This window comes from Malus sylvestris, chromosome 13, assembly GCF_916048215.2.
Source record: "Malus sylvestris chromosome 13, drMalSylv7.2, whole genome shotgun sequence".
In the NCBI taxonomy this organism is placed as follows: Eukaryota; Viridiplantae; Streptophyta; class Magnoliopsida; order Rosales; family Rosaceae; genus Malus; species Malus sylvestris.
Genome location: NC_062272.1, coordinates 4,022,339 through 4,046,302, shown reverse-complemented (window position 1 = coordinate 4,046,302; position 23,964 = coordinate 4,022,339). Strand labels below are relative to the sequence as shown.

The 23,964-nt window shown below is 36.4% G+C and overlaps 3 protein-coding genes across 4 annotated transcripts; 1 reads left to right on the top strand and 2 right to left on the bottom strand.

Moving 5' to 3' along the window:
- Window positions 1-625: 625 nt before the first annotated feature.
- On the top strand, window positions 626-7,150 carry LOC126595011 (probable WRKY transcription factor 57). Of its 2 annotated transcripts, none has more exons than XM_050261326.1 (4): window positions 626-1,462; window positions 3,023-3,166; window positions 3,911-4,338; window positions 6,374-7,150. In XM_050261326.1, exons 1-3 carry the CDS (start codon window positions 1,050-1,052, stop codon window positions 4,317-4,319), a joined length of 966 nt encoding a protein of 321 aa, XP_050117283.1. In that variant the 5' UTR covers window positions 626-1,049; the 3' UTR covers window positions 4,320-4,338; window positions 6,374-7,150. The 2 variants fall into 2 exon arrangements, with proteins under 2 accessions (XP_050117283.1, XP_050117284.1); XM_050261327.1 differs by having other exon boundaries at window positions 1,070-1,462; window positions 3,007-3,166.
- A 5,778-nt stretch (window positions 7,151-12,928) lies between these two features.
- LOC126595010 (uncharacterized) lies at window positions 12,929-15,600 on the bottom strand. Its single transcript, XM_050261325.1, has one exon. It carries the CDS (start codon window positions 15,054-15,056, stop codon window positions 13,353-13,355), a length of 1,704 nt encoding a protein of 567 aa, XP_050117282.1. The 5' UTR covers window positions 15,057-15,600; the 3' UTR covers window positions 12,929-13,352.
- A 3,283-nt stretch (window positions 15,601-18,883) lies between these two features.
- On the bottom strand, window positions 18,884-21,888 carry LOC126595009 (uncharacterized). Its single transcript, XM_050261324.1, has 3 exons — window positions 21,186-21,888; window positions 20,576-20,726; window positions 18,884-20,437 (listed from the first exon to the last, which is right to left on the bottom strand). The coding sequence occupies exons 2-3, from the start codon at window positions 20,718-20,720 to the stop codon at window positions 18,999-19,001; spliced, it is 1,584 nt and encodes a 527-aa protein (XP_050117281.1). The 5' UTR covers window positions 20,721-20,726; window positions 21,186-21,888; the 3' UTR covers window positions 18,884-18,998.
- Window positions 21,889-23,964: the final 2,076 nt, after the last annotated feature.

Here is a 23,964-nt window from a genome sequence, read left to right as displayed (position 1 = left end):
CATAAGGGTAATGCTAGAGAAATCAACTATTTAGATTAAATTTTGTAAATCATATGACGTGTTTATGGTTAGATTAGTACTTAAGTGTTAATTAACATGTTTGTTTCTTACTTTAAACACATCACATAGTGTACAAATTTGATTTAAAAATTTGATCTACCTAGTACTACTTTTCACGGAAAAATACATCTAATTGTAATTAACATATTTTTATTGGAAAAATCTTGTAGTCAAAACTATTTATTCTCGAATAACTATTTAAAGTTCGTATGCCAAATATCAAATGAACCGGCGATTTTTTTTGTCACTCATATGTAGTAATAAGGTTGAAGCATCAAAACCGTTGGATACACGAGGATGGTTAGATAGTTTTTTTTATTGGTTTTTAGCAAAAGATGATATTTAAATTATTATTAAAAAAATAAATGGTTCTCCTTAAGATATTTGTACGATAAAAGTATATTACTTACAATTGAGTGGACAATGAAGTGCACCGAATAAGTAGACATGAGTATTAATTGTCTTCATTGTTTAGATACAAGCAATGTTTGGAGAGAAATTCAAATGAATACAAGAATGAAGACTCTTAGCCAGCTGAAATGCAAAATAGGCTCTTTTCTTATGTATAAACGCGTGGGGGGCCATTTGCCCCGGTCTCTCCTTGGCTTTGCTTAAATCTGAGCCTCCAGTACTATATTTGCAAGGTTGACGGCGATTTTTCTAACTTATCTTTTCTCTCTTCTCTCCCTACCTTCTCTCTTCCTCCATTTGATTCCTTTTTTCCAATTCTTTCCACCTCCCTCCCTCCCTCTCTCTCTATCTCTCTCTCCAAATATTGCAACTGTGCATTGACGAGACTAAGCTTTCCATCCCTTCCTCATAAAGTTCAAAAACTACGCGTCCTTCCCAACACTCACTCACCAAAACCCTAATTTTATCTCTTTTTTCTCTCTCTCTCTCTCTCTCTCCCTCATCCTTCAAATTCATGCTCAATTCTCACGGCCGATTACAATCCACCACTCCACGGCGGATCGTCCTGATCGATTCTCATGGACGACAACAACCAAAAACGCGATCCACTAACCACGACCGAGTTCACGACTCACACCTGGACTCCCGACTCGGACAGCGCCTACTTCTTCAATACCCACGACAGAGACAACAACATACTCAGCGACTTCGGCTGGATTTTCAACCCGGAAGCCTCCAAACCCGATGACGGCTTCCCCTGCCTCGACCCCATCGCCGCCGCCGCCGACACGTCCGATTTGGCGGGAACTACTAGTAGTGGTCCTCTTGTTTTGGATAACAACAGCAGCAGTAGCAGCGCCGCCTTTGGGAGCCCCGACCCGGCCCCTGTTGTCGGATCCGCTTCGACCAATCCGTCAGTGTCAACGAGCTCCAGCGAGGATCCGCCTGAGAGGTCTACAGGCTCCGGTGGCAAACCACCGTCCGAGATACCGTGAGTTGGGTTTCCATGATTGAGTATTATTTATTAATGATGGCTTAATGCGTGATTAACTTGCTTTTTCGTGGGCTAATACTGTGGTAGGGGATCTTTTAACAAAATAAATAGTTAAACGGTGAAAAATGAAAAATATCAAAAAGGGAGTGCAAAATCTGCAATTGGGGTGTGCGTCCGTACGCTGTAGAAAGTAAGAAACTAGAAGAAGCTCCACTTCATGCAAGTTGGGGTGGCATTTTCGTAAATCCACAGAGATTTAGGGCGTGGCAAAGCAAATTTAACCGAGATGGAAGGGCTTTTCAGGTTTCTAATTTTATGGACGCGAACACCGCCGTAACAGCGGCCGGATGGCGTGCTAAAATTCACACTTTTAGGTAAACGCGTGCGGGGAAAAAAGAGGGAGAATATGGTGCAAGTAAAGCGAGTTTTTATTATATGATTGTTTGTAAATGATTTGGGTTTAATGAGGAACAATAATGTAATTTTATGCTTTCTTTATTTGTTGTAGGGTTTTTTAATATTTTAATATTGATTCGTTTCGTTATTATTGCGTCTAGTGCAGTAGCATTTTCGTGAGTAAGTGATCGATGCATGTGACATATTTGTCTCTTAAGTTGCATTACCATAATAAAGAGGGGGTTGGGTGATGATAATTCTGGATTCTTCTTTAATTTGTGGTCCATATTTTTGGATTTCTTCCTAATAATGGGGGTTTATAATTACACGGAGAGATTTTTCAATGTGCCGGGAATATGGGTTGTTACATCAAGTATTACAATACAGGTGGTTGAACGATACAAGTGATTGAATACTTGAAAAAAAAAAATTCAACTACTGGTATTATGACTTGACCGTGTTCTTGACACACTGAAAATTTCAAAATTACATACACCATCTCACTTATAGTCGCTGACCATGTTGAACCATTTGCTAATGCATGTAAAGTACTGTTTGGAATTTGAGATTTAATGTAATTTTGATAAGAATTACTGGTTTATTCCCTGACAATTTAAGGTTTGGTCCTATACTCTGCAATCCCACCTGATGTGCACTAATTGTTTTTTTAGAACATCAATATATTTTTACACAAGAGAAGATGGAGAGTTAAGCTAAGCTACACAATGAGTAACCTAATTTGATATCAAATTTGCCATCAGTAATTGTTAAAATAAATATATGGTTGTATTTCCAAAAACTCTAGTATTTAACAGCTACAAATACACTTGCATTTTAGATTTAATTAACGTAAAACATAATGCATGATATATATACACATAATACACCACATTTCCCTTTTAATTTTCTGATGAATGTATTAGTTTTCAGTGGTAATTGAAATTTAATTAATAGAGCACCACTCTTTCATTGGTGTTAGTTTTAGTTGGATCACATTAATTAGAAACTAAACATGCACGAATATGTAGTAGTACTTTATATAACATTTCCGTTTAATTTCCAATATATAGGAAATAAAATTCACTTATGTTTTGCCATTTTTCTTTGGATTTTTCAAGCTATTGTTTTTGTTGTGATAATTGTAGGTAAAATATTTTGTAGGAGTAAGGTTAAAATGAAGGGGCCGAAGAGAATCCGGCAGCCACGATTCGCATTCATGACAAAGAGTGAAGTTGATAATCTTGAGGATGGCTACCGTTGGCGGAAATATGGTCAGAAGGCTGTTAAAAATAGCCCCTTTCCAAGGTCTTTAACTTTTGTTTAAATTTTTTTATTTTATTGTTATTTGGGAAAGGTTCGAAACTATTTCATTAGTTTAGGGAGGAAGAAATTTCGAACTCTCATCGCATAAATAGACACCCAACACTCCATCCACTAGGATGTTAGACCTCATGTAGAATCTGATTCATGAGGTATGCACCATTTACATACAAAGCTTAATACACACACACACACTAGTTAAGCTGAAGATACTACGTGCAGCTGCTAGGCAAGCTTGGCTTCCAAGGTCTGTCACCAAATTACTATCTCCACTAAATTAGCTGGCGAGGAACTTGATATTCTTTTCAGTGCTGAATTCAAACTAAAAATGTCGGTTGATTTGATTAAACAACAATTTTCTTATGGTACCCGCTATATATTTCATTTTGAGATTGTTAAATCCTTGTCATCTATAAACATGGAAACATTTTTCTTAATTTCTTACAACTGATAACTTTATTTATGTTTACCCTAAGTTTCTAAGCCTCAGGAATACGTCTAGAGATTGTATAATTTGTGAGCGTGCCATGCCATTATCTACCAACAGAGAATACTTGAATATTAAACAACTAATTTCTTCTAGCTGACAAAATTTACAAAGATGGGCTCAAACAACTTCAAATTGAATTATTGAAACAAAAGAATATTCGAACAGTAAATGTATGTACATGCATGCCTTGTAGTTTTTATATGCACATTCTTACACTCAATCTTTTGTTTAATTTGCAGGAGCTATTATCGCTGCACAAATACCAAATGCACAGTGAAGAAAAGAGTTGAGCGTTCCTCTCAAGATCCCACAACTGTAATTACCACATATGAAGGCCAACACTGTCATCATACAGTTGCATTCCCTCGTGGGGGAGTCATGGGTCATGAATCTGGCTTTACAGGCCACCAGTTGTCTCAGCTGCCTCCAGCCTCACAGTTCATGTATTATCCAACAATTCGACCGAGAGAGATAACTAGTCCTATTAATTTGACCCCAACCTCGTCGCACCAAGTAGTAGTCCCACGTCATGACGATGATCAAGCTGCAGGAGGATCATCCCACTCCACTGACCGTCAGCCAACCCCACCTCTTCCTACAGACGAAGGGCTTCTTGGAGACGTTGTACCTCCTGGGATGCGAAATTGATGAGGACACGGATAAAATGGTAACAATACACATTAATATTTTACTTGAATTATTTAACTGTTGAATGCATATAAAGATCTTTCTAATTTATAATGCCTAAGGAGAATTACTTTCATGACATAACACGTTATAGGAGCAGTGTACTCGTAAAAGTTGCTCTTACGATAAAAGTTCATGACGTCTGTACTTCCTTCTTAACAATCACCTAGCTTGAACACTTGCAGATACATATTAATCACCAGAATATAGGCAATACTACTGTTGGTTTGAACACCCTAAAAGTTAAAAAGGATGATGATGAATTATAGCAACTTCATATTATAGTAATTTTGATTTCTGGAGATGCATGTTACTTTAGGCGCTGCTTGAATGGAAGAATGTAGCTTTTTAAGGATGAGGATCTTCTCCGGATTCTCTTTGTGAGGATCTTAGGGATCCTCATATCATGGCCGCTCATAGTACATTTCGTTAGGTATTATTTGTGTTTAATTTTAAATAAATAAATTTAAAATAATTTCTGACCGTACGATGTACGATAAACGATTAGAATGCAAGCATCCCTAGGATTCCCACAACTTGAATCCGAATAGAATCCAAATCCGCTTTTTAATTCTGAAATATGTAGATTTAATGTAGAGGTGTTTCCCTTTTTCATTAAATAACAAAAGGGTGAAGTATAATTGAGTGGTTATATTCTTGAGAGATTTTTCAGTATAATTGAACGGGCGTGACTTGGATCCTCACAAAGAAGATCTGGAGAGGATCCTTGTTCATAGTTTTGTGTATTTAATTGTGTGCTTGTGGCTTTTTATGCACCACCATCAACATCATGTAGTTCTCATTGGCTACAAACTTATCTGCTACGCTTGGGATCTAGTGCTAGGTTGCTAGGTTGTTGACTATATCTTATCTTTTGATTAGAAGCATGCCAACTTTAATTATTATGCCTACATATCTTCTTTTCAGCTGTCTCCTCATTCAGCTAAAACAAATTAAAGGAAGCTCTATGACATGATAATTCAATTTTTTTCCCTTAAAGGGCGTTTGGATTGATTATTTTCATCTCCATAGTTGCAATACATATCTGATCATGCAAATGTTATAACTGTTATACTCTCGGAAACCTCCGACGTTATTACAATCTTGTGGGGCGAAACTCAACATTTTTTGTTATGTGAGTTTAAAATTTAACTGACCATTTAATAATCATTTTATTTTTAATTTTAGTTTATAAAAACTATAAAACTTATTTGGTAAATGTTTTCAGTTTAAAAAAAAAATTGAAAGCTATTTTTTGAGTTTTCATACATTCGGGGATTTAAAAAAAAAAAAAAACTTAAATGGTTAATTTTTGGTGTGTACTAATAAGAGTTTGAAAACTGAAAATAAAAGGTTGTTTGATAACCAATTCAATTCAGTTTTTATTTTTATTTTTATTTTTTAAACTAAAAACTTGTTAGCAACTATTTTTGGTTTTTCAAAAATTGAAAACTACTATTGAGCCTGGTAACATAGATTTGTAACTATGCAGCACATTAAAGTGATTGGTACTGGCAAAGCTTGAGTTGGGTGGGTAAAGGCGGGGTGCGAGGTTGCATTAAACATGTCCTATGCTACTCAGGTTAGTAAGGCACCCCACTCCCCAAGGGTGGTAGCAAACCAACTAAAATTGAAAACTTCTTTTTTTTTTTTTTTTTTTTTTTTTTTGAGCTTCCAAAACTTGACTTGGTTAACAAATGGGGTGGTTATATTACTCTCAGGAGGTGGTATGCACTAAGACTCGTGCATTCATATATATATAGATCAAAATATGCGTCAATTGAGAATTTTGGGATTGACCAAAACATTTTAAAAAGTAAAAGGGAAAAAGCTTACAAAAGAAGAAACGCATACAAATTGATGCCGTACGTTCTCATTCTTAATGGCTGCAGTAAAAAACGCAAAACCCTGTAGTGTGGAATAATCCATGAGAAACGCAAATTTCATTTTCAGTGATGTTAATCATGGTTTAGCAGATAATACGTACTTAACTAACCTAAATCTTTGTTGTGTAGGTAGGGCCGTAGGATCAATATTGTTAAATTAGCTTGGCCTACGTCGTCTCTACAGGCCATGCATGCGGGTAGGCTTAGCAGCTGCATTATCTTCAGCTTCTGATCTAGCTAGTATATATTGAGCTTTGTATGTAAATTAATGGATTATACCTCATGAACAGAATCTTTCATTTTTGGTATATATATAAAAAAGGTCATACCCGGTGCACAAGGCTCCCGCTTTACGCAGGGTCTGGGAGAGGTGAATGTCGGCTAGCCTTACCCCCATTTATGGAGAGGTTGAACAAATTATCCCAAGAATATCATATATTTATTCGCAACGTTAATTGCGAAATTTGATTAACTCAAAACTGAGATTTGATTACCATATTCAGGAAAACTAATGAAAAGGGCTTGAAAACTTTGAGTTTTAATGATAAGGACAATAAAGAGTAAAGTGAATAGTACCAGGATTGATTTTTTAGTGTAAAAATGTGGTTTTTCGTTCAAGTGAACAGTACCGGGTGTTTTTCGTTAAAGTTTCCTATTCATTCAGACAACTTTTGAAGACTACACTTTTTGTTTTATATCACATGATATTTTTTCAGACATAGTATCGTTTTAGTATTATTTCATAATATGAATAAAGCATTTATTTAACAAATAATATATATACGTGTGTGTGTATGTACCATGCATCGATCGTATTGTAATCATTTTGGTAGGTTTTGTAAAGTAATCGTCAGCTTAAAAACCCAGAATTAATCGCCAAACTAAATTTGTATGATCCTTGAAACATATTGTTTTTGCAGGAGATATGTGAATTACCCTAGTTGTATAGTTGTCGGCTGAGTTTGCGTACGCGTTGCTTGGCCGACATTGCTTTTTTCACTCTTCCTTTTCACCTTTGTTTCGTCTTTTTACGGCAATTACGTACGTAAAGCTTCCTTACCGGCCGACTGGTGTTAAAGTGCCAATTTCCTTACCCATGCGCCATTTACCCGAATTGTTAATTAATTGCCGCCTAATATTCTAAAGCTGGACATGATTAATTTATGTATACCTCCCTGCCTAGCTTTTTCATGCATAGCAGTTTTACAAATTCGGTTTGAGATTCAGAGAGGAACGTACACTTGTTAATTAACTACTAATCAAGTAATGCAGTGACCAGTGGCCCCCTCTTTTTGTTTGGTGATGGCAGTTGCTTTCTGTTGAACATAATTTCCCTTTAAAAACCCTAGAACGTATAAAGAAGTTATCTTACGTTAGGTTGCGGATTAATCCCGTTATAGTTGATATCGTCGTTATTGTGTTTGCAAGTGCGGCTAACTGCAACGGAGTATAACTGAAACATAAAAATCCAATCGATTAGAACTAGATGGTATATATTTTGGTCCACGTTTTAGAAATTATAAAGATGTGGTTAATTTTGATAAATTCCCTGTGTGCATGCATACATTAACAATTCCAATTCCAACTCCCAAAGAGCGTGTGGAGTTGCATGATTAAAATGAAGGCTTTCAACATTCATGCATGAACAAGTGGCGTGGTGACTACAGGTTCTTCAATGTCAGCAGAGCAGATAGCAGAGGACGCGCGCGTGCCGTATTGAGCAGCTCTCTGAGGCTCTGAGTCGGTGATGAGTGAATGAGCAGCGTAAAGTGGTAACATAGAAATTGAGGTGGTCCAAAAGATGGGCTAAACCTGCCGCTATGTGCGGGAGGGGATATGATCACAGGCCAGGAAATTTCCAGTCTCCTGTCTCCTTGATCGTCGGTGGCATGGAATATGTGTGTGTGTATATATATAGGAAATCTTTAAAAGAAGGGGTTCTCATTTTTTTATAAAAATGGGGATTAGTTGTGGGGTCCACACTACATCGAACTTTAATGATCTGAATCGTCTATTTTTCAAGTTGCATCGCATAGATCATCATTGCAAAATATTAGCTAATCGAAAATGTTTAAGACATCTAATTGGGTCCAAATAAATTAACGAATACTTTGTTATATAAGAAACAATAAAATTTTATCTTGATAATTAAATAGACAAATGGTTTCGGATTGAATTGAATTTTTGTAAGGATGATATATAAATAGAGACTTACAAAATAGACGATTCGGATCGTTGAAGTTCGATGTGGAGGGAGCCCCACACTTAATCCTCATTTTTTGAAAAAAATGGGGATCCCTTCACATAAAGGATAAATTTTTAATTGTGACAGGAACATGGATGGTACACCATGTGTTTTTATGTAAGTAGTGGAAAATTATATTTTTTAAGTTGTTATCTTTTTGACAAACATACCCCACTATTTATGTAATAACACGAGGTGTACCATCCCGTGTGACGGTCACATTGAAAAATCTTTCTACATAAAAAGGCTTGTATATATACATAACGTTTATTTTATGTAAATTAATAACATTACGTGACCATATAATTGCCATATAATAAAACCTCACGTTCTCAATGTGCGCATTAGCTTCCCATCAAATCCTCATTCTAACCGTAGCCGCTGTGTAAAGTTATAAAGAGTGGTGGAACTGTCGAATCTTGTGGCATCCGCGTTTGTACGCCTAGGCATTCATGGCATCTTGGATGATTAATGCAATGTCACGTATTTTGAGATTTTTATATGTGATTAGTTTTGAGATATCGTCTTGTTTGCATTCTAATTTTGTTTCCTCTCGAAACTGGACAACAAGTGGCAGACCGTATGTCCATATTGTTACTGTGATTTCAGTTACGTGTAACATCCCAATCAATCTACAAATCGTAGCCGATCTCCATCAAAGCAACTGATTGAGAGATTTGAGAGTGACACAACAAATCAAATTATCTTCTTCAATTAACTGAGCCATGTTGGCCTTTCTTGTGGCTGGGCTTTGTTACTTTGTAATCTACAATGTTGAGCATGAACATAAGCCCATCTACTATAGAAGATGGTTCGAACTCGAGTGTAAAAGGAGTCGGGAATTCAGAAAAATTGTTATGATTTGCTCTGGTCCAGCTTATAAACAAAATTACTCTCTAATTGGGGTTTTTGAGCACAGTTCCGCGCCTAAACGTTCATTCGATTGCAGGAGCACTCTATGTTTTCCAGATCCTGCTGCACTCACTTTGTGATTTTTATTCTTTTTAAACATATTCTTTTGAGCAGCATTAGTCTTTTCAGACGGCTGCTCAAATCTCTTTTAAGAAGGGGCTGCAAGTAGTAGGATGCATAGAGGGACTTTAGTCTCATATTCATGTTGCTGCTTAACTATGAGTACGAGTTGAATCCAGATAAAGCATGTTATTTGTTGCCGATCCGATTTTCGATTAAGGTCATTTCTTGGTGAATGCGATCTACCATAATCTCTTTGATCCTTCATTTATGTGCTAGAATAAAGAGAGATTTGATAGGAAAGTGGAAGAGACTTTTTAATATATGAAAATCATCCACATTGTAGTATCAGAAAAGGCATGATAAAGATGTCCACCCAAAAACAAATAAAAATCAGAAACACAAGGAACCCTAGCCACCCTCAATTGTTCATGTTAGGTAATACATTTCCATCTTCTATGCAGAGATAAAAATGGAAAAAATAGTCATGACCAACCCCACTCCTAATTCTTCCATTTCATATAAACATTTCTCCATCGGAATAAATGAGTCAACTACTCTATCACACCAAACAAATAAGGTTTCATGCCATAATATGGTTACACTTATACATTGATTTAATTAATGGGTACTTATTGCCAGCAGGTTCAGAAAAACAATGGGCCTGGTAATTTGTATAGTAAGTCTTTCCAAGTTGGCCGGGTATTCCAAAATAATTTAGCTTCTCGTATATTCATACTCTTATTTTAGGGGAGGAGATTCAAATTTGGATGAGAGCTCAGTAGGTAAGCATATTGTAACGACCAATTCACCTGGCTCACGTTTGTATCACTAGTATTGTGGATTCTATAAAAATTACAAGTTACTCGATTTGGATTAACAGAAGATAAAACGAGTACTAAAATATCTACTCAAAAGTGACAGAGGTTTGTGATATGATATAGTGACAAGCCAATCCAAGTTGCCTAAAGAGTTAGAGTGTGCAATAATGAATGTTTGGTTTTGAAAGATTTGGTGTTTCCATATGAGTTCATAATTCTATTTACATAAAGCAATTGATACTCCTCTCAAGTGCTTCTTGATTCGAGTTGATGCGAACGCAATGCGCTGACTCGAGCTTTTATTTCCCCATAAGAAAAAGGTGGTCTTGAGGGCTGAGGGCTGAGGTCATCTACAGAACACACACTACAATCAGATGATGGAAGGAACATATTAGTTGGAAAAGAATGCACAAAACAACCTGTGTGTGCTTTGTGAAGAATAAGGTAAATAAGTAGTACTTCGATTCTGTCATGTAGTATAATTAATTTATTCATATGTTATAATTAATGTTTAAAATATCGATACAAGTGAAAATATCAATATTGGTTGATTTCGATAGAAATTATGAAAATTTTGGGATGAATATATCAACTCATTTAGATTAGTGGTAATTAGAGAAAAATTTCTCAAAAAAAATCCAAAGTTCGAAACCTGCAATTGGTTATGGCAAATTTTCTATAGTGAATCGGTAATATCATAGGTGAAGTTTGCATTTCATCGCCCATTTCTATATCGATCCTTGATTTTTCGGATATTTATACAGAAATATCAATAATTTTGTAAATATTTTAAACACCGGCTATAACTTATAACACGTGAATTGAGTATTAATAGAATATTCAAAAGCATAAATTTAGGAAATTATTATTGGCACTCAAAAAATCTAATTGTGCACTCTAGATTTAGAAAGAAAAACATTATTATGAGAGTGCATATTGCATAATTAGATTTTTAGAATGCCAATAACAGTTCAATGAATTCAACGAAAATCAACCATATCATGTGACTATATGCCAATATCAAACAATGATTCTTCCAAACGGATATGACCCTTTTTGACCAAAATTTCACTAACACATATGAATTAAAACAAACTCAAATGCTTAGTGGTAGGTGCTATGCAACCACCTTGAACCAAAATTTCTTCCCCATTGATGAAAAGTGCACAATGGACTTTGATTCCTCATGATTCCACAAACTAATTATTTTTCTTTAATCCAATATTTCAACCTTGATGCTTAAGATATATCCATATCTCCAACAACCCCAAATTCTATTTGCAGAAGCTTTTACTATTTTAGGATCCCCTAATTTACAAGTTGTAATGTGAAACAATTTTGTTTCTTATTTTATAAAACTGAAGGGTGTTCCTTTGTGACCAAGATGTCACAGATTCGAGTCATGGAAACAACATATTTGCAAAGTAAGGATAAGGCTGCGTACAATAGCCCCAAACTCCCCCCCCCCCCCTCCTTCCCACCAACCGCCACAAAACGGAGAGCCTTATTGGCTTAAGGTCGCCATTTTTTATCACATTGAAAGAAGACTCTACAAGGAAGAGTAGCTTGAAACTTTCTTCTATGTAATCATAATTTTACAGAAATGCAAATGCATATCTGAATGTGAAAATACGGTGTGAGTGATTTAGGGATGTAAATTATGGAGGAAACTTCTCTTCCAACATTTTAAGTGGCACCACTTTGTAACATTTCCTCATAAAGCAGGTGGTCCTTGAAGAAACTTTTGGATAAAACAGTTTTCAACACTGAATATGGTGCTTAATAGGAAATCAATCTCAAGTTCTGAATGGTCACAATTACAAGTGGAGTTGGTTATGTAAGGTGAGAAATAGTCAGTCCTTTCAATTTGTCTCTGTAATCTTTTAGGGTTAGTCTAAATGAGATTTACATGACGTCTCGTATCAATATTATTATGATATTAATTAAAAAAGTTAAAACACATACCATTATTTTATTAACTACAGATGTCGTTCGAAAATCCAAAGAAGTGTATAAATGTAAATTTTTTTATTTACGGTTCAGCGAAAAATTAAACTAGTGTGAATTCCAATTTCCCTTGGTCTTTAAACTTTTCCATTTAAAGTTACAAGTAAAAGAGGAAAGAGAGTATGTGCTCTTGAAAATTACCTTATTTATGAAAACCATATCTGATGAAGTGTCACTTTCCATCACCTAGGACCCCATGACTTAGCTATTAGGTTCCGTTTTTGGTGCTGCGAACCATCATGGGCCAGAGTATTTCTTTGGGTCGTCCTAGACTCTCTCGGAAGAGTTGAAATCTTCTGTACTCAAAATTCTCTGTAATTTTTCTGTCTTATCTACTAAGTGACATATGTTCGTTTGATTTAATTTATCTTTAGTTTTTGATTTTTTATTAGGAAGAAAAATTGAAAAGTTAACACAGATAAGTATAGTTTAAATAAACGGTTTAATGTCAACAAAAGAAATAGGTCACAGAGAAGTCACATAGGCTTTTGGATGCAGAAGATTTGATGTCCTCTCAATTAATCAGGGACTAGATTATTAACATATTGATTTATTATTGATGACACATTATATGATTTATAAATTTAGTCTAAAAATGTCAATCCAGCATTACTCTTAACTTCTGTTTTATCCAAAACATTGTAGAAGAATATATAATAATTTAAAATTCCAAAACAGTGCACTACAAATGAGAAGGATGATGAAATCAGAACAAGCCAAAAACTAAAAGATGGAAAATTTGCAAGAATTACTTAATTCTTCCAAGTCTGAAACTAAAAATGCAACCATTACCTCTGCAAGGCATTCCTTTGAACTGATGGGACCCAAAGAGAAACAAAAAATTCACCACATTGCCTGTACTTTGCCTTCATTTGCGTCACTACAGTAACAGATAAAGAGACCCACCTAAAAAGTTTCATGCTTTTGATGCTTCTTCCTTCCACGAAAATTCTAAAATCAACTAGGTGAATGAACGGCTGGAAGTGCAGTTAAGGATTCAACGTTCAAGGATTCTGTTGCATACTGTGTTTCGGTCCATACTTGAAAAACCCTGTCTTCCAATCTACCATGCCATGTACCCAAAATGGTCATTTGCTTCATCCTCCATTGGAGCTGGAAGATTGAGATCAAATCGTGCTGTGATTTCAGCCTCATGAGGAGGGGGTTGATCGGGTTCTTGTTGCCCAAGTACCACAGTTTTGACTTCACATCCTCCAACAAAATGTGACCTTTTGTGACCTCCCAAAGCTTGGCCTGACTTGAAAACCTTGAAGCAGAATGGACACTCATGCCCCTTGCTTTTCTTGGTCTCTGAACTTCTCTTTGCACTGCCACTGAAGTCCTGATCATTCATTGGTTTTTTCCCACTGCAATGCTGATCAGCAAGCTTGCTGCATTCGGGTGTCAGAACTGGGGAGGGATCAGTGTCTACGCTGTTTTCCCCACTCTCATAAATGGACTCAGAGTAGGCATTGGTCTTGGTGTGACTTGCTCTGTGCCCCCCAAGAGCCCTATGAGAATGGAACGTTTTGTTACATGTCAAGCACTCGTATTTTCCGCTCTTTCGCGCATTTCTGCAGGGTTCGACATTGGACGAATCATCGACAATTGGTCTGTGAAAAGTTGTATTCTTGGTTGTCTTTCTCAGTGCATACTTCAAAGTCCCTCTATCTCTATGCACTTGATCAGGACTACGAGCTTCTGCATTTGACACATCCTTCCCTAATTCAGATTCGACACGAAAACCCTTCCTTAATTTCACATCATAGGACTCATATCCCTCAATTCTGGATCCAAATTCTGCTCTACCCTTGTGAAATTCACCATTCCTAAAAAACCCATCAACCGAAACATCCGAATCAACTTTCTTAGGTTGCTCATGTCTAAAATACCCAGAATCAGAATTGTCAGAAACCTCAATCTCCTCGGACTTCAACTTTTTCTCTCTAACTCTCTTCATCCCCATAACATCACTCACTTTATAGGCACAGTTCAGACCTTCCTTAGTATTAATCCTCATATCGATAGACGAAGATTTGGCCTCCAAAATCACAGAGTTGTTGTCTGAAGATTCAGCAAACGAATTCAAACCCCCTTTACCACCCGAATCGCGTGACAGCATCATCAAACTAAGAGCAACCTCTTGCTGTTCTTGCTCAATTCCGGAACCACCAGACGAAGAACCACCATTTGCCACAGAAGAGTAAACATCCAGATTCTGCTGCTTCAATCTTTTGGAAATCCTTCTCTGCCTCGTAGGAGCCGATGTCTCAGTATCCGACTGACTGTCCATTACATCAAGCAGCTTCTGTTTCTCACTGAACTCTGAGATTTCTTCAAACTTGTTCATCAGCTTCTCCTTCTCCGAGTGACAAGCCATGTGACCACACAGAGCTTTCAGTGACTGAAACCCTTTGCCGCATTCTTTGCACACTTTCTCCTGCTGCAATTGGAAAGTAGGGCCCGCATCCGAAAACCTCCATGTTTTCTTGGGATTTTCTCTGAGAGAGTACCCAGAATTCCCACCATCAAAAGGTGAAAACTTTACAATCCTAGCAGCAGCTTTGGCTATAATTTCATCGTCTTCTTCCTCTTCTTCTTTTTCAATAACTGGTTTTTTGTTCAGAATCTTCAGATGGGTTCTTATGTGACCACCCAATGACTTCCCACAACGGAATCTTTTGCTGCAAAACCTGCAGACAAATTTCTTTTTCTGGTTCTGATCGTTCTGATCTTCTTCTTCCATGGTTGGATTTTTTTTCATCATTCAATAGTTCAAACCAAAAGATGGGCAGCAGTAACAAAGTAAAATCAGCAAAACTTACCTCGAACAAAGTAGCTAGAATGCAGCATTATTCGGTTCCCTGATTCCAGCAAAAAAATACCCAAATAGCAGATAGAAACAGAGGCACAATCTCTCTCAGATCGAGCGAGCAACTGAAGACACAGATCACAAAGTTTGTAGCTTTATTGCAGATGATGAACAGATGGGAGAATCGAAGTGCTGAGATGTGACGGTTTTGTGAAGTACGAGATCCGACCCAACAAAAAGTAACCCTTTAAATTCCATTTCAAAGTATAACCCACAATCCCTTTCTTCAATGTTGAAAACAAAAATTAGGATTAAATCGAAAAGATTAAATTTTGAAGAAATGGGTTTCTTCACGCTAATGATGGCGATGAAGAGGCCTGTAAAAAACAATCAAAAAGCTAAGCCATGACTGATTCAGAGATTCTTCTCTCTCACTTTCTCTCTCCAAACTCTCTCTCTCTAACTTGTGTTATAGTCGGAGGAGAATTCCATGCATGGAAGCAAAAGATAAAACGGGAGTAGAAGATTGGCAGCACGTGTAGTCAAGTGAGACGTATTCGCTGTTCAATTGGACGGCCAGGATTGATGGGTGTGTTTTGAGGATCCCAAGGTTTGAGGAGTAATACTACTAGTTAGTCTAAAATAAAACTGAAACATCATCGTTGAAATTAGGGTGGAGGATAATCATTGTAAATTTTTTTATTTAAAATTAAATATAAACAGAATTTGATAAAAATTGATCGCACGATATACAATAAATGAATATGATTAGAGGATTCTCAAGATCCTCACAAAAAGAATCCGACGAGAATCCTCCTAGTCCAAACTATGCCTTAACCTTGTCTTTGCTTGTAATTGTAGAGAAGCACAATCCAAAGGTCGGATCTTTATTGTTTTATAAGCTTCCTGTAGTCTAGTCATATAGTCGGAGGAGTGCTCGAGACAGTCTTCTACTCACGCACAGGTGATGCTCAGCCATTGGTGCAAGTGCGAGCCCATACGAGCCGGTATGAGTGATTGCGTCCAGCACAATCCGAAAAGGAAATGTATTTGCATAGGTGAGGGGCGTGTCAACATTTGATGAATTTTCTTTGTTTTCAATCCCTTTCCCACTATAGTAGTATATGACTGGTGTTTTGTAGTCTTATCCACACTTTCATATACCTTGTTTCTTTGTTGTTAGTCCACATTTTCATACTTGAATTTAACAACTTTTTCACCGTGTAATTCAAGTTTTATACTTGATCCAACGGTTGAGATTGAAATCATCAAACTAATCTTGAAGTTGGATGTTGACTAAGATGACACATGTTGTTCCCAATTCTTCAAACACCAAAACAAATTGCCGTTTAGAAGTGCTTTTAAAATGACTAAAAGAGTTTTTAGGAAAATTGATTTTGAGTTTCAAAATCACTTTTAAGTGTTTTTTAGAAGAAGCACCAAATATGTATTTCTTACACGAAACACTTTAACTGTCTTTCCAAAACCCATTTGATTTTTACTAAAGATTAATTTTTAAAACATTTTCAACAAAAACATTTTTAATCATTTTAAAAACACTTCTAAACACATACTAAATTCCACACTATTCAATTCATAGAAAGGCATATTTGCTTAGTAATTACCAGTTCCCTTGATTAAGTCAATCACCCATCTTGTAGGGATCTGATTGTGATATATCCATTTCAGATGTTTAATTTTTTTTAAATTTCCTGCTTGGCATCTTCCATATCATGCATTATTCTTTTGTGGGTCTTATTTTTTGTTTAAAACTTTTATGAGTTTGGATAACAAATACTATTGGCCAAAGAGAAAATAAAAGACGAAAAACAAACTTATCTGCTCGATTGCATCTCCTAATTTATTTTATTTGTGTCTATTAACATAAATCAAAATTTTAATAGACAGACACTATTTTAATCAATTAATTTAACTCCGACCTGCGTTTGGCAGCTTAACCTAAAGGGTGAAATGCTGATTTAGTCCCTAAACTATTACCTCAGTAAAAATTAGGTCCATAAATTTATTTTTCGGTAAAATAAGTCTTTAAATTCATTAAAAATTGCTAATTTCATCCATACTATTATATTCAAAGCTATTTTATCCAGTTTTTCTTCAACTTAAGTTATTTGACACACTTTAGAGTGTAATACCATCATTTTCTCGCTTATAAGCCCTTTACATTTCATATAGGTTGCGAATCTAACATCTAATTTACCCTCCAAAGTTAACTTAAACGATTTCTTATGTAAAACTACCAATTTACCCTCCAAAATTAACTCCATACACTATTTCTTTATGGAAAACTACCAATCTACCCTCTAATGTGTATCATATGCAAGTAACGTGACTTAAATTGACAGAAAATTGAATATATTAGCTTTGAATATAATATTAGAGATGTAATTGGCGGATTTTTATAATTCAAGGACCAATTTTTCTAAAAAACATAGTTTAGGATCTAATTTTCACTGAAATGAGAATTCATGGACTAAATTGACAATTCACCCTAACGTAAATATAAGTTCTAAATTTTACAGTTGTTTGATAAATTATCTAGTGGTTGACCAAAATTTGCCAATCCAGCTGAAGAGTACCACCTGGCCAACACAAAAAAGTTAAAGAATTCAACAACCCATATTTGAAAGCATTGACTTTGAAGATATGAGTCGCAATTGCAGTGTGCATGTCAGTCCTCCCTCATTATATATTCTGAGCAGAGTGCTTAGTCGGCTGCCGCAACAAATACATTTTCTAGGAACCGGATTTTCTCTGGACCCAAATAAATTGAGCATTCTGAGCAAAGAATTCACCATTTAAAATTTGATCTAACAACTACAAACAAAGAGCCCTCTAAAAATTATAATAATTGTAGCCGTTAGATCAAATTTCAACGGTCAGATCCTTTGATTCTTAGGCTCAGTTTATTTGGATTCGGAGGAGATCTTGTTCTCATTTTCTATTATCTCTCGATTCATGTTTGTCGAGATGCCAACAAGACCTTTTTAAAAGTATGACTTTTTATGAATTTTCTGTGATTTTATATTTTTGGCACAAAAATACATAATATGAGAAAATTATCATTAAATTGTAAGATGACAGTAAGTTCATAAAGAGTTCCACTCTGTAAGAGTCACCTTGGCATTTTTCTCATGTTTATATTTCTTTACTCGAATTCATCTATTAACCCATGAACCTAAATAACAAAAAGAAAAATTTCACCACCCGCAACTTCAAAAGTTTGGAACACATTTTTTTTTTTTTTCCACACAGCAAATATGTTATAGTATTGAAGAAAAAAAAAATGAAAGTGTGAATATCATTGTTCCGAGACATCGAAAGAGGGGGAAGTGTTGATAAAAATTCTCATGAGGATGCCTGCTGTGGGACTATAAATAAAGAGGTAATGGAGCTGCGGTCTTTCTTCGGTGCAGGTCGGCATTTGTGCCGAATTTTTGTGGCCGTCAGATCCCGTCCAAGGGCCCAAAATCATCACCTGATGGTGGGGGTTTTTCATCGGAGTATGATTTTCTTCCGTCCTACTCTCTTTTCCTTCTCCTCTCCCATCACATTTTTTATTTTGTCTTTCTATATAATTGCGATTGGAGAAAGAAGAAAGAAGGAAGAGAATCCAACTCCGTTTCCCATCTAATCACAAAGCCAGGTGTTTGATGCAGAGTTGGGAAATTTGCTTAGAAAGTTGGGAATTTCGAATAAGACGAGGGGAAAGGTCGACTTCTTTTGTACGATGATGATGAAGAGGAGAAGAAAAAGAAGAAGAATAAGAGAACAAACAAAAAGACAATGTATTTGATGACGAGTTTAACCACTCAACATTTCTTTTCATATTTTTTATTAGCAACTAATTGGGGTTAAAAGAATTATTTCGTAAGCCACCTAGCCACCGGCTGGTGCCTTGCGCTCATCCGTCATCTTGTAATCCGCCGCCATTCCTTGATCAAATATGTCTTCAATCATACTCCACGTTGGCAGTAGATCATCGCCTTTCATGGTGTCCACCCCGAACCTTCCATCCCAAACTTTAGCGTTGCAAGGCTCCAATAAATATGCATGACCAGCTGCATCACTGGATGCATCAGGCTGGGTATCCAAGCATTTGCTGCGAGAATCATGGATATTGGACTGAAATTCGAAAGATACACATGAGTCATCTTGGAAATCAAATTCGTCTCCAGTACACCCTGAATTCTTTTCCCAATCCCCAAGTGTATCAAACTTTCCTTCTTTAACTGACTTCAGCATGTATGATTGCGATACATGATCTATCCTGCCATCCGCTTTGCTAGAATCTCCTTCAACATGCCCCACATCACCATCACTGTCGCCACCATCACTACTATCATCTTCTTCAGAGTAATCTTCTTCATTGCCCACACGATCATCTTGATAATAAGGAGACTCAATAACGGAGTCTTCATCATCTTCAGCATCTGGTGCGTCATTGGAATCTCCATTGTTTCCATGCCACTCATCATCATCACTATCTATTTCTAGTATACTAGATCTGTTCTGAGTGCCCCGCCTGCGAAGCATAAACACATTAAAATAATAGCTGACCAGTTCCCTTTTACTACGAGAAGGGAACACTGCAGACAACTGCTTCCAAAACTTCCTCCCCAATGATGCAGGATTAGAGTAAACAACCTCAAGATAGGCCTGCTCTTCTTCTTCACTCCATCTTCGTGCCACTTCCTCCCCCTTCTCACAAAACCCCAACTTGACAAACTTTTCATTTCCAAGAGTTCTTCTAAGTTCTTCCCGTGCTTCCATGACATGCTGTCGCACACACCTGACTGTACCTGCGTCCAGGCAGCTACAATCTGTTCGACCAAATCCAACCTTATCACACTCAAGTGCTGAGAGGTTTGACTCAGGCATTGGAATGACACAAGTCCCTAAAAGCTTTTCCTCACTATCATTGTTCACAGTCTTTTCTGATTCCAAAGATTGCAAGGAAATGTTGTTGTTATAAATCTCATCTTTCTGATCCGTCGATTTCATGCGTCCACTCCATAAAGGTATCCTGGCCTGATGATCTGGTCCAACCGGAACTTGTTTCCTTGGAGAGAGGTCAAACAAAGAAGAATAAGCATCCTTGAAAGGAACACATGTTCTCCTTGGGAATTCAAATTTGAAATCCTCAGCAGAAGGTGAATAAGCATCTGGTCCAGAACGCACATCTTCTTCACCATAACTCCTGGTAACCAATGAGAAGGGAACACAACCCTTGTTGGCAGCTGTTGAATCTTCAGCAACAGTATATTTTTCAAGAACCTCAAGCCACTGGGACTTACAATCACCACTCCCATTCTCACCTGTTTTATGAAAAAAATAAAAATAAAATTAGACTTCAACATGAATCAGTCAAAGCAACCATGTTCAGTAAGTTAAAAAGCAGGCTATATTAGCTACAAAAGGAACATGAAAGTAATGTAACGCCAAAACAACATTACCTGAAACATATGTTTTTCGGGGAGCACCATAACAAGAAACAGCATCAAAGAATGGTGAGCACCTATCACCGAATTCATGTTGTCTTGAGTGCTTATAAGGAAGCTCCTGGAACTCGACATCATCAAAGGGCCTTTTGAATCCCATATTAACCTGAAGCCCAAATAATTAATTTCTATGAAAAATTTGAAAATATGCATGACAACACCAATAACAATAATACTTATGCATTTAGCAGGAATAAAATACTACGTTTGTCCTAACAGATTTTCCAAGACAAGAACTGCAGGCATGTAACGTTGCTAATCTAAATCCGCCAAAACCCGCGTAACTTGCTTTCAATTGCTCATTCACTTAATCAGAACACCAACATATCTTCACTTGAACACAGACCACTTAAGCCATTTTCACCGGACCACGCACTCCAACTTAAGCTAACCAAAAAGTTACAAAATATTTTGAATAATATCAATATCAATCTCAATACTGTTTCCACTTATCAAATTTATTTGTCAGCATAAGAATAATAATGATAACTGATAGGGCAAAAAGCTTCCAATAATTACAACAAAAACCCATCACAAGATTATAATGACAACAACAAAATTGTACCTCTATTAATTCTTCAGAGGAACAGCAGACGGCTTAAGTAATACAATTGAACGCTGGTTATGAACAGAAACGGATTTATCGGCCTTATGAACCGTAACCCTAATCCAATTTTACCAAATAAAGAAGCTGAATTTTTTCAGAAACCCTAACCCTAGAAATTGCAATTGACAAGTGAAATCGTGAAATTATTGACAAAAAAACATACGAAATAGCGAAAGAAAGGTGAGGCGAACAAAACCCCTACAAGAATTTACACAAAGAACAAACCCTAACGAGATGAACTCTACGAAACCCTAGAAATTTGACGCGGCCGAAAAAATCTACAAAATTAGGACCAAATTCAAGAGGGCAAAGCAAGGAGACAGAAATTAGATCGAAGAAACGAGATGGATTGGAATATTACGAGGCGAAAGGGGCCGATTCAGAGTCGAAACCCTAGAATTGTACGAGGCCAAAGGATTTGGTCGAATTTGGGATTAATCGATAGGGGAGATTCGGATTTATACAAACGGACATCCGATTCAACGATTATGATAAGAAATTAAGGGAAATCTGGGAAAGAAATTTAGATCGATCTGTCTGGGATCGAATCGAAAGGGGATGACGATGAAAGATAAAGGGGCTACGGTTCGTACTTTTCTGTAAAGGAAGCGGTCCGGATTTAAAAAAAAAACCGGTTTAATCTTGATACCGTGAGAGAGAGCTTTGGTGTGGGATGGACCCTATATAACTCGAAAGGGCTGAAGCCGGCTTTTGTGGAATTGAATTTACGATAAGGTCCTCACAAAACCTTTATTCTTTAATCATTAAAGAACTTCTAGCCAACTGTTTTTATTTTTATTTTTTTAAAACGTAACAAGTATTAAATTACATTGATGACAAACTAATTTATTATTATGCAACCCCGACATTATATAAGAAGGTACCGTACTTTTAGTTACTAAGTTAAAAGATACGCAACATAGACGGTGTTTTCAAAAATACATTTGTGAGTTTGAATTCGTCAAGAAAGTTTCAAAGCAAAATATTATTCAGTATACAACTCCTCTCTCAATCAAAATATTCTAATAACAGCATGACAATATTTCCAATTCATCGAATTTCTTTTGAAAAAAGTCATTTTGCAATTCTCTTTTGCCAAAATACAAGAGAAAAAATACTCATGGTACACTTGATCGAATTTGATGAAGGGCCGCCCGGGGGGGGGGGGGGGTATGTGCCCATCTCATTTTTTTTTTTGGGTTCAAGAAATATACACTTAGTTCTAAGTAATTTGTCCAAACTACGTTCAAAATATCTCTTTTGAATCATTTTTTTTGTGAAAAAACGAGTTCAACAAAAGCTAAAAGCATCGACATCTTTCCGGTGCAACTCTACCACTCGATTCTCATTTAGGACCGAGGGAAAAAAGACGTATTTAATTTTAGCAAAACAACACTGTTTCTTTAGTGAAGTTTAAAATTCGTCATTTTTTCTTAAAAATAATAAAAGAACCGCCAACTCTCCCTCCTCCAATTGTCTTATAGATTTGAACTCTCTGCCTTGTACATATATAATTTTACTCTTTCGTTGACCTATAACAATACTAAAGTAAAATAATATTGCAACATAGTACCATTTTACATAAATGAATGGCTTTTTAGCTAAAATGGTCTATGAGATTTGTATAACACATCATTTTGGTCACTAAGATTGAAAATCAATAGAAATGGTCCCTGAGATTGTCCATCATCCATTATTTTGGTCATTCAGTTAATACTCTGTTAAGTGTTCGGAGCTCTTAGCCAAAAGTTTGGGCAAATTTCAAAGCTTCGTAACTCAATTGTTTCTTAACCAAATTCGACCCATAATATATCAAAATGAAGATAGGAAATTGTATAACAAGATTATACCTATTTGGAAGGCCAATGCTTGTCGGCGGTGGCTGAAAAATAGCCTGAAAGTTGACTAGTTCGCGGGAAAACTGAAAAACTCGCCAAAAACTGGATAAAATTTAAACGTTCATAACTTCTTCAATACTCAACCAAATTGAGTGATTCAAAAATGAAAATCATACTTCTCGATGATATGAAGAGAATGGTACCTTTCTTGATGGCTAACTTGCTGTGTTTTGGCCGGAAAATGGCTCGAAAGTAGCTATCTTGGTCTTGAGTTAGCCACTTTCGAGCCATTTTCCGGCCAAACCACGGAGAATTAGCCATCAAGAAAAGTACCATTCTCTTCTTCTCATTGAGAAGTATGATTTGTGTTTTTGAATCACTCGATTTCGTTGATTATTGAAGAAGTTATGAACGTTTAAAATTTACCCAGTTTCCGGCGAGTTTTCCAGTTTTCCCTTGGACCAGTCACATTCCAAACTATTTTCCGTCCACCGCACTCAACCATTGACCTTCCAAATAGGTATAATATTGTTCTACACTTTCCTATCTTCATTTTGATATATTATGGGTCGAATTTGGTTAATAAACAATTGAGTTACAAAGTTTTGAAAATTGCTTAAACTTCCAGCTAAGAGCTCAGGGACACTTAACGGAATTTTTAACGGAATGACTAAAGTGATGTGTTATACAAATCTCAGAGACCATTTTGGCTAAAAAGCTTTAATATGATTCCAAATGTGAGGCAACGCTACTCTAGCATTCATTTGGGAGCCATTTGTGTTGGTTGCTGTGAGCTCATCTGTCTTTTCAGAACAAGTAAGGTCTCTCTATTGTTGCAACCCTTTCTTGTGAGCTAGTAATCTTTCATTCGGTTCGAGCCTTTTTCTTCTAATCAAATA

Excerpts from the sequence above, each read along its gene's own strand:
- LOC126595009 (XM_050261324.1), bottom strand. The coding sequence starts at position 20,720 with ATGGGATTCAAAAGGCCCTTTGATGATGTCGAGTTCCAGGAGCTTCCT. Across the intron at positions 20,438-20,575 it reads CCGAAAAACATATGTTTCAG|GTGAGAATGGGAGTGGTGAT; the intron begins GTAATGTTGTTT and ends TTCATAAAACAG.
- LOC126595010 (XM_050261325.1), bottom strand. The coding sequence starts at position 15,056 with ATGATGAAAAAAAATCCAACCATGGAAGAAGAAGATCAGAACGATCAG.
- LOC126595011 (XM_050261326.1), top strand. The coding sequence starts at position 1,050 with ATGGACGACAACAACCAAAAACGCGATCCACTAACCACGACCGAGTTC. Across the intron at positions 1,463-3,022 it reads AAACCACCGTCCGAGATACC|GAGTAAGGTTAAAATGAAGG; the intron begins GTGAGTTGGGTT and ends AATATTTTGTAG. Across the intron at positions 3,167-3,910 it reads AAAAATAGCCCCTTTCCAAG|GAGCTATTATCGCTGCACAA; the intron begins GTCTTTAACTTT and ends TTTAATTTGCAG.